The sequence below is a fragment of the Staurois parvus genome, unplaced genomic scaffold, assembly GCF_062004578.1.
Source record: "Staurois parvus isolate SC_StPar_1 unplaced genomic scaffold, SC_StPar_1.0 ptg000412l, whole genome shotgun sequence".
Taxonomy (NCBI): Eukaryota; Metazoa; Chordata; class Amphibia; order Anura; family Ranidae; genus Staurois; species Staurois parvus.
The window spans coordinates 2,456,789-2,467,788 of NW_028318208.1; the positions used below are offsets into that span (position 1 = coordinate 2,456,789).

At 49.2% G+C, this 11,000-nt stretch overlaps 1 protein-coding gene across 2 annotated transcripts in view; it reads right to left on the reverse strand.

Annotated features, from left to right (window-relative positions):
• The window catches only part of NHERF2 (NHERF family PDZ scaffold protein 2), a 206,240-nt gene extending 195,530 nt beyond the window's left edge, over nucleotides 1-10,710 (reverse strand). For both annotated transcript variants that reach the window (XM_089686819.1, XM_089686818.1), the window contains exon 1: nucleotides 10,145-10,710. In XM_089686819.1, coding sequence (XP_089542945.1) covers nucleotides 10,145-10,354 — 210 coding nt within the window. In that variant the 5' untranslated portion in view covers nucleotides 10,355-10,710. The remainder of the gene's footprint in view (nucleotides 1-10,144) is intronic.
• Nucleotides 10,711-11,000: the final 290 nt, after the last annotated feature.

Here is an 11,000-nt window from a genome sequence, read left to right on the forward strand (position 1 = left end):
GGACAGAACATCTGACAGACCAATACAATGCAAAACATGAGGGGATCGAGGGCCCTGCTCTTTCAATCGAGGAGCATCAGAGCAGAATGAAAACGCCTCCTACAAGCTTTAACCAGTGCTCTGCTGGACATTGATAGTAGAAGTCACAAGCAGGGGCAGACTGACAACTCATGGGGCCCCCAGGCAATAGAGAAACATGAGGCCCCTGTGTCCTTGCCCAAACTCAAAAAAGCCTATAAAAAAGGTACCAGGGGCATCTCTTGGGGCCCCCTACTGACCCCGGGCCCTCGGGCAGTGCCCGAGTTTCCAAATGGTCAGTCCGCCCCTGGTCACAAGACTGGTCTAACTGCAGATGAGAAAAGATATTTAGCATATTTACTAAAATATTTGCATTTCCATGTGTACTGTGGGAGACCAGATATAGTGAATGCAGGGTCCGGGGAGACCAGATATAGTGAATGCAGGGTCCTGGGAGACCAGATATAGTGAATGCAGAGTCCTGGGAGACCAGATATAGTGAATGGGGGGTCCGGGGAGACCAGATATAGTGAATGCAGGGTCCGGGGAGACCGGATATAGTGAATACAGGGTCCGGGGAGACCAGATATAGTGAATGCGGGGTCCGGGGAGACCGGATATAGTGAATGCAGGGTCTGTGGAGACCAGATATAGTGAATGCAGGGTCTGGGGAGACCGGATATAGTGAATGCAGGGTCCAGGAGACCAGATATAGTGAATGCAGGGTCCGGGGAGACCGGATATAGTGAATGCAGGGTCCTGGGAGACCAGATGTAGTGAATGCGGGGTCCGGAGAGACCAGATATAGTGAATGCAGGGTCCGGGGAGACCAGATATAGTGAATGCAGGGTCCGGGGAGACCAGATATAGTGAATGCAGGGTCCGGGGAGACCAGATGTAGTGAATGCAGGGTCCGGGGAGACCAGATATAGTGAATGCAGGGTCCGGGGAGACCAGATGTAGTGAATGCAGGGTCCGGGGAGACCAGATATAGTGAATGCGGGGTCCGGGAGACCAGATATAGTATATGCAGGCTCCAGGGAGACCAGATATAATGAATGCAGGGTCCTGGGAGACCAGATATAGTAAATGCTGGGTCCGGGGAAACCAGATATAGTGAATGCGGGGTCCGAGGAGACCAGATATAGTGAATGCAGGGTCCGGGGAGACCAGAAATGGTGAATGCAGGGTCCGGGGAGACCAGATATAGTGAATGCAGGGTCCGGGGAGACCAGAAATGGTGAATGCAGGGTCCGGGGAGACCGGATATAGTGAATGCATGGTCCGTGGAGACCGGATATAGTGAATGCAGGGTCCGGGGAGATCGGATATAGTGAATGCAGGGTCCGTGGAGACCGGATATAGTGAATGCGGGGTCCGGGGAGACCGGATATAGTGAATGCAGGGTCTGGGAGATCAGATATAGTGAATGCAGGGTCCGGGGAGACCAGATATAGTGAATGCAGGGTCCGGGGAGACCAGATATAGTGAATGCAGGGTCCGGGGAGATCAGATACAGTGAATGCAGGGTCCGGGGAGACCAGATATAGTGAATGCAGGGTCCGGGAGACCAGATATAGTGAATGCAGGGTCCAGGGAGACCAGATATAGTGAATGCGGGGTCACAGGTTTAGTAACAAGCTGAAGCTAGAAGCTGATTGGCTCCCATGAATAGCTGCACCAGATTCTGAGGGCTCCAGTTTTAGTAAATCTCCCCCCATACATGCATGGACACAAAATCTAACATGGAGCAGAGTTTAGAGACAGGAATAAATCCCCTGGATGTCCCTATAAGTAGCTGTAAGAACGTCCAGTGTGCATGAGGCTGAAAAGAGGAAAGAGATGGACAGCACAGAAAAAATAAGAAAGAATATTCCTGGCATTAATAATCAGCAGAACACAGAATGCTGTATGGTGGGGCCCCAAAGTACTAAGGGGCCCGGGTTGGGCTCCAGCAATAGAGGCTCAGTTATTGGTGGCGCAATTGTCATTTTCATTGAATATCACTTGTTGAAAGTTCCATAAGTGACAGTATGTACTAAGGGTGGTAATTATAAAGCAGTGAGTGTGACTTTCATCAAATATTCTCTGGTGGTGAATCAACCACTGGCATGTAAAATGTATGCAGCTGGAAGATTCTCCTGCAGTGAATGTATGGGAAATGTCAGCTGATTCAGTGTCAGTACATCTCTATTTATCAGGCTATGACAATAAGTGGTTATCTATGATGAATGTATAGTGTTAGGGAAAGCCAGTCACAGAATTGCTGAGTATCATGGTGTGTAGAGTCACTGTCAGTCACTTACCTGCTGATATGTATACACAGTGCTGTGCAGAGTACTAGCTGGAGGTGAGTACAATAGGTGACAATACAGGTGAGCAGGGATTCCCCTGGTGGGTGCGTAGAGTACATGGCAGAGTAGTAGATGGATGGTGATGGGTGTGTAGAGTACAGGGCAGAGTAGTAGATGGATGGCGGTGGGTGTGTAGAGTACAGTGCAGAGTAGTAGATGGATGGCGGTGGGTGTGTAGAGTACAGGGCAGAGTAGTAGATGGATGATGATGGGTGTGTAGAGTACAGGGCAGAGTAGTAGATGGATGGCGGTGGGTGTGTAGAGTACAGGGCAGAGTAGTAGATGGATGGTAGGTGGTAGTATAGAGTACACATAGTGCAGTGGGTAGTATAGAGTACATATAGTGCAGTGGGTAGTATAGAGTGCATATAGTGCAGCGGGTAGTATAGAGTACACATAGTGCAGCGGGTAGTATAGAGTACACATAGTGCAGCGGGTAGTATAGAGTACACATAGTGCAGCGGGTAGTATAGAGTGCATATAGTGCAGTGGGTAGCATAGAGTACATATAGTGCAGCGGGTAGCATAGAGTACACATAGTGCAGCGGGTAGTATAGAGTACACATAGTGCAGCGGGTAGCATAGAGTACATATAGTGCAGCGGGTAGCATAGAGTGCATATAGTGCAGCGGGTAGTATAGAGTACATATAATGCAGAAGGTAGTATAGAGTACACATAGTGCAGCGGGTAGTATAGAGTACATATAGTGCAGTGGGTAGTATAGAGTACATATAGTGCAGCGGGTAGTATAGAGTACATATAGTTCAGCGGGTAGTATAGAGTACATATAGTGCAGCGGGTAGTACAGAGTACATATAGTGCAGCGGGTAGTATAGAGTACATATAGTGCAGTGGGTAGTATAGAGTACATATAGTGCAGCGGGTAGTATAGAGTACATATAGTGCAGTGGGTAGTATAGAGTACATATAGTGCAGCGGGTAGTATAGAGTGCATATAGTGCAGCGGGTAGTATAGAGTACACATAGTGCAGCGGGTAGTATAGAGTACACATAGTGCAGCGGGTAGTATAGAGTACATATAGTGCAGCGGGTAGTATAGAGTACATATAGTGCAGCGGGTAGTATAGAGTACACATAGTGCAGCGGGTAGTATAGAGTACATATAGTGCAGCGGGTAGTATAGAGTACATATAGTGCAGTGGGTAGTATAGAGTACACATAGTGCAGTGGGTAGTATAGAGTACATATAGTGCAGTGGTTAGTATAGAGTACATATAGTGCAGCGGGTAGTATAGAGTACATATAGTGTAGCGGGTAGTATAGAGTACACATAGTGCAGCGGGTAGTATAGAGTACATATAGTGCAGCGGGTAGTATAGAGTGCATATAGTGCAGCGGGTAGTATAGAGTACACATAGTGTAGCGGGTAGTATAGAGTACACATAGTGTAGCGGGTAGTATAGAGTACATATAGTGCAGTGGGTAGTATAGAGTACATATAGTGTAGCGGGTAGTATAGAGTACATATAGTGCAGTGGGTAGTATAGAGTACACATAGTGCAGTGGGTAGTATAGAGTACACATAGTGTAGCGGGTAGTATAGAGTACACATAGTGCAGTGGGTAGTATAGAGTACACATAGTGTAGCGGGTAGTATAGAGTACATATAGTGCAGTGGGTAGTATAGAGTACACATAGTGCAGTGGGTAGTATAGAGTACATATAGTGTAGCGGGTAGTATAGAGTACATATAGTGCAGCGGGTAGTATAGAGTACATATAGTGCAGCGGGTAGTATAGAGTACATATAGTGTAGTGGGTAGTATAGAGTACATATAGTGCAGTGGGTAGTATAGAGTACATATAGTGCAGTGGGTAGTATAGAGTACATATAGTGCAGTGGGTAGTATAGAGTACACATAGTGCAGTGGGTAGTATAGAGTACATATAGTGTAGCGGGTAGTATAGAGTACATATAGTGCAGTGGGTAGTATAGAGTACATATAGTGTAGCGGGTAGTATAGAGTACATATAGTGCAGTGGGTAGTATAGAGTACATATAGTGCAGTGGGTAGTATAGAGTACACATAGTGCAGTGGGTAGTATAGAGTACATATAGTGCAGTGGGTAGTATAGAGTACATATAGTGTAGCGGGTAGTATAGAGTACACATAGTGCAGCGGGTAGTATAGAGTACACATAGTGCAGTGGGTAGTATAGAGTACACATAGTGTAGCGGGTAGTATAGAGTACACATAGTGTAGCGGGTAGTATAGAGTACATATAGTGCAGCGGGTAGTATAGAGTACACATAGTGCAGTGGGTAGTATAGAGTACATATAGTGTAGCGGGTAGTATAGAGTACACATAGTGTAGCGGGTAGTATAGTGCAGAGGTTAGTCCTGTTACCTGGTGATAGTACAGTGCTCAGCATCAATCAGTCCACGCCTTTATAAAAGTAAGATTCTCATCAATATCTCAATGAACACAAGAACAATCTCCACCATTGTGACAAGACTGACTTCTCTAGAACATTTGTTCGGCTCATTACATGGCAGTAAGGGTGATAATAGAACTTAGATGAGAAAATCTTCAGTTTTACTCTGATTAGTTGATGCAAAAATGGATCCCCCCCACAACAAGAACCCCTCCATCTAGTATTCTGTATGACCTCCATGATTTGTAAGGGCAGCACCGAGTCTTCTAGGCATGGAATGAACAGGTTGGCGACATATTGCAACATCGATCTTTTTCCATTCTTTAAGAACGATCTCTTTTAGAGCCTGGATGCTGGATGGAGAGTGATGATCTACTGGTCTCTTCAGAAGTCCCCTTAGGTGTTGGATTGGGATCAGATCAGGAGACCTACTTGGCCACTGAATCACTTTCACCCGGTTCTTCTTCAGAAATGCAACAGTGGCCTTAGATGTGTGTTTTGGATCATTGTCATGTTGGAAAAGTGCCCGACGGCCAAGGGCACGGAGTGATGGTAGCATCTTCTCTTTCAATATAGAGCAGTACATCTGTGAATTCATGATACCATCAATGAAATGCAGCTCCCCAACACCAGCAGGACACTGCCACCACCATGTTTCACAGTAGGACACTGCCACCACCATGTTTCACAGTAGGACACTGCCACCACCATGTTTCACAGTAGGACACTGCCACCACCATGTTTCACAGGAGGACACTGCCACCACCATGTTTCACAGTAGGACACTGCCACCACCATGTTTCACAGCAGGACACTGCCACCACCATGTTTCACAGCAGGACACTGCCACCACCATGTTTCACAGCAGGACACTGCCACCACCATGTTTCACAGTAGGACACTGCCACCACCATGTTTCACAGTAGGACACTGCCACCACCATGTTTCACAGCAGGACACTGCCACCACGTTTCACAGTAGGACACTGCCACCACCATGTTTCACAGTAGGACACTGCCACCACCATGTTTCACAGTAGGACACTGCCACCACCATGTTTCACAGTAGGACACTGCCACCACCATTTTTCACAGTAGGACACTGCCACCACCATGTTTCACAGTAGGCACCGTGCATTTTTCTTTGTACTCCTCACATTTGCGACACCATACAGTTTTGAAGCTATCAGATTCAAAAACATTTCTCTTGGTCTCATCACTCCAGAGTACAGTGTCCCAGTAGTCGTCTTCTTTTCAGCATGGGCCCTGGCAAATTCTAGGCGGGCTTTTTTGTGCATGGGCTTTAGGAGAGGCTTCATTTGTGGACGACACCGATGCATGCCATTCCTCTGCAGTGTCACGGGAAACAATCGCCTCAGTTTGGCTTTCTACTTCTTTAGTTAACTGCAGTGAACTTGCATGGAGATTTTCTTCAACCCTTCTCATCAGAAGACGCTCTTGTCGAGGTGTTAACTTCCATGGATGGCCTGGATGTCTCTGTGAGATGGTTGCAGTTCCATCTTTGTTAAATTTTTGTATCCCTTTTGCTCCAGTATTCTGACTGATGAGTAAAGTTTTGCTGATCTTCCTGTAGCCTTCACCTTTCTTGTGTAAAGACATTATTTTCCTTCTCAGGCCTTGGGACATTTCTCCTCCATGTGGTGCCATTGCTGACAGCATAAAATGGGAGGGGTTTTCTTTAAGTAACGCCCATTTACAATCACCTGTCTGCTGGGCGCCTGTTTAATGAATATTTAGACTCCCCTGGAGTGGAATTCTTGTTCAGTCAGATTTTGTTGTCTAACCCTTGGTTCACACCTAAGAGTTTTCCGCCTTTTTTTGCGTTTTGCAGAGCCGCAGTACAGTCCATTGAACATGATCTCCTATGGAACGCGTTCACATCTCCAGGTTTTCGCTCGGTGCATTTTTTGGAGAGGGACAGGGACTTTTTTAAACGCAAAACATTGCGTTTTTGGTTCTATAGACTTCAATGGCAACGCTGCAGGAAAGCATGTAGTGTGTTTTTACTGCATTTTTGCAGCATTTTTGATGTGTTTTGCAAATCTGTCTAGCAATAAGAAAAAAAAAAACCCTGCAAAACACGTAAAAACCGCATGTGCAAAAATGCAAAAAGCACCGCAAAATGCAATTCTGCCCATATATTATCCAATTTTCTTGAGAATTTTGCTTTAGATTTACCAAACACCAGATAATATGAGGTCCGACCTGAACAACACTCTCAGTTTGTATCCAATCAGGCAGGCCCTTCCGCTTCATAGCTGAAGGTAAATCTAAAGGAAATTGGGCAGAAAATTGAATAGTGTATGGGCAGTCTGAAATTCAGCTTTGCTCCTAAGACTTCCATTGGGGTGTATTCACTTCTGCAACACGGTCTTGGATGAATTTGTGAGGAAAAATCCTTTTTTCTGTGCAAATGAACAAATCTTGTCTGCAGTGAATGGCCGGCATTTGTGGGAGGACTTTGTAGGACAGCGTCCCATAGAGAATGGGGGTTCTGAAAGGAAACGTCTGCTGATTTCTGCTGAGCACTGAAGGTAGCAGAGCACATTTGGTAGGGTGGTGGGTAGTACGGAGCAGTGGATAGTATAGTGCGGTGGGTATTGGTGTTACCTGGTGGTGGGTAGTATGGAGTAGTGGGTAGTATAGTGTGGTGGGTAGTGCGGTGGGTATTGGTGTTACCTGGTGGTGGGTAGTATGGAGTAGTATAGTGCGGTGGGTAGTGCGGTAGGTATTGGTGTTACCTGGTGGTGGGTAGTATGGAGTAGTGGGTAGTATAGTGCGGTGGGTAGTGCGGTGGGTATTGGTGTTACCTGGTGGTGGGTAGTATGGAGTAGTGGGTAGTATAGTGTGGTGGGTAGTGCGGTGGGTATTGGTGTTACCTGGTGGTGGGTAGTATGGAGTAGTGGGTAGTATAGTGCGGTGGGTAGTGCGGTGGGTATTGGTGTTACCTGGTGGTGGGTAGTATGGAGTAGTGGGTAGTGGTGTTACCTAGTGGCAGTTGGTAGTATAGCACAGTGGGTAGTATAGTGCAGTAGGCAGTGGTGTTACCTGGTGGTGGGTAGTATGGAGTAGTGGGTAGTATAGCACATTTGGTAGGGTGGTGGGTAATATGGAGCAGTGGATAGTATAGGGTAGTGCAGTGGGTATTGGTGTTACTTGGTGGTGGGAAGCATGGAGTAGTGGGTTGTATAGCGCGGTGGGTAGTGCAGTGGTTAGTGGTGTTACCTGGTTGGGATATTATAGTGCACTTGGTAGTCCTGTTACCTGGTGGTGGGTAGTATAGTGCAGTGGGTAGTATGGTGCAGTAGGTAGTCCTGTTACCTGGTGGTGGGTAGTATAGTGCAGTGGGTAGTATAGTGCAGTGGGTAGTTCCGTTATCTGGGGATGGGTAATATGGAGTGGTGGGTAGTATAGAGCAGTGGGCAGTGTATTGCAGAGGATAGCCATGTTACCTGGTGGTGGGTAGTATGGAGTAGTGGATAGTATAGCACAGTGGGTAGTGGTGTTACCTGGTGGTGGGTAGTATGGAGTAGTGGGTAGTATAGAGCAGTGGGTAGTGGTGTTACCTGGTGGTGGGTAGTATTGAGTAGTGGATAGTATAGCACAGTGGGTAGTGGTGTTACCTGGTGGTGGGTAGTATTGAGTAGTGGGTAGTATAGAGCAGTGGGTAGTGGTGTTACCTGGTGGTGGTAGTATGGAGTAGTGGGTAGTATAGAGCAGTGGGTAGTGGTGTTACCTGGTGGTGGGTAGTATTGAGTAGTGGGTAGTATAGCACAGTGGGTAGTGGTGTTACCTGGTGGTGGGTAGTATGGAGTAGTGGATAGTATAGCACAGTGGGTAGTGGTGTTACCTGGTGGTGGGTAGTATGGAGTAGTGGATAGTATAGCACAGTGGGTAGTGGTGTTACCTGGTGGTGGGTAGTATGGAGTAGTGGATAGTATAGCACAGTGGGTAGTGGTGTTACCTGGTGGTGGGTAGTATGGAGTAGTGGATAGTATAGCACAATGGGTAGTGGTGTTACCTGGTGGTGGGTAGTATGGAGTAGTGGGTAGTATAGAGCAGTGGGTAGTGGTGTTACCTGGTGGTGGGTAGTATTGAGTAGTGGGTAGTATAGCACAGTGAGTAGTATAGTGCAGTGGACAGCGGTGTTACCTGGTGGTGGGTAGTATGGCGTAGTGGATAGTATAGCACAGTGGATAGCCATGTTACCTGGTGGTGGTAGTATGGAGCAGTGGCTAGCAGGGGTGGACTGACAAATCATGGGGCCCCCGGCAATAGGGGATCATGGGGCCCCTGTGTCCTCGCCCACAATCAAACCACACCCAAAAAAGCCTATGATAGGTACCAGGGGCATCTTGTGGGGCCCCCCACTGACCCCGGTGCCCGAGTTCCCAAATGGTCAGTCCGCCCCTGGTGGCTAGTATAGCACAGTGCATAGTATAGCACAGTGAGTAGTATAGTGCAGTGGACAGTGGTATTACCTGGTGGGGGGTTGTATGGAGTAGTGGGTAGTATAGTGCCGTGTCTAGTATGGTGCAGTGAGTAGTTGTGTTACCTGGTGGTGGGTAGTATAGTGCAGTCTGTAGCCCTGTTACCTGGTGATGGGTAGTATGGAGTAGTGGCTAGTGCAGTGGGTAGCCGTGTTACCTGGTGGTGGGTAGTGTAGTGCAGTGGCTAGTATGGGCAGTCGGTAGTCCTGTTACCTGGTGGTGGATAGTATGGAGTAGTGGGTAGCGCAGTGGTTAGTCCTGTTACCTGGCGGTGGGTAGTACAGTGCAGTGGGTAGTTTTGTTACCTGGCGGTGAGTAGTATGGTGCAGTGGGTAGCCATGTTACCTGGTGGTGGGTAGTATGGTGCAGTGGGTAGCTGTGTTACCTGGTGGTGGGTAGTATGGTGCAGTGGGTTGCCATGTTACCTGGTGGTGGGTAGTATGGTGCAGTGGGTAGTATGGCACAGTGGGTAGCCATGTTACCTGGTGGTGGGTAGTATGGTGCAGTGGGTAGCAGTGTTACCTGGCGGTGGGTAGTATGGTGCAGTGGGTAGCCATGTTACCTGGTGGTGGGTAGTATGGTGCAGTGGGTAGCAGTGTTACTTGGTGGTGGGTAGTATGGTGCAGTGGGTAGCAGTATTACCTGGCTGTGGGTAGTATGGTGCAGTGGGTATCCATGTTACCTGGTGGTGGGTAGTATGGTGCAGTGGGTTGTATGGCACAGTGGGTAGCCATGTTACCTGGCGGTAGGTGGTACAGTACAGTGGGTAGTATGGCACAGTGGGTAGTATGGCACAGTGGGTAGTATGGCACAGTGGGTAGTATGGCACAGTGGGTAGTATGGTGCAGTGGGTAGCTGTGTTACCTGGTGGTGAGTCTCCTTCTCCACGTTGACCCCGTTGACTTCCAGCACTCGGTCCCCCGCGGACAGTCCGGCCACCTCGGCCGGGGAGCCGGGCTCCACCTTTCGGATGTACTGGCCGCTCTTGTTCTTCTCGCCGTGCAGGTGGAAGCCGTAGCCTTGCTCCCCCTTCAGGATGTGGCAGAGCCGGGGCTCGGGGCGCTCCAGGGACATGGTGGGGTGACGGGAGGCGGGCAGTCAGTGGAGGACGGCGGGCATAGCGGAGCGGGGACAGTGCGGGGACTGTGCGGGGACACAGCGGGCACAGAGCGGAGACGGTGCGGGCACTGTGTGGGGACAGAGCGGGCAAACAGCGGAGACGGTGCGGGGACAGAGCGGGCACGGTGCGGGGACAGAGCGGGGACAGAGCGGGCACGGTGCGGGGACAGAGCGGGCACGGTGCGGGGACAGAGCGGGCACGGTGCGGGGACAGAGCGGGCACGGTGCGGGGACAGCTCCTCTCTCCTCTCGTCTCTCTCGGACAGCTCGGACTGGCCGGCGCTCGCTGTGCGGCTCCTCCTCCTCCTCCTCCCGGCTCTCTGACTTCTGTTTCACTTGCAAACAAGGAAAAGCCACAAAGATGCTGCTCTGGCACCTCCCACCGATACACGCTGGAATCTCCCACACCGGGAGGTCAGGAACCAGGACAGGGGCCACATCTGGGGAGTCAGGACAGGGGCCACATCTGGAGGGGTCAGGAGCCAGGAAACGGGCCACATCTGGGGGGGGGGGTCAAGAGTCAAAGAGTCAGGACAGGGGCCACACCTAGGGGAGGGGGGGGGGGTCAGGAGTCAGGACAGGGGCCACATCTCGGGTGTTA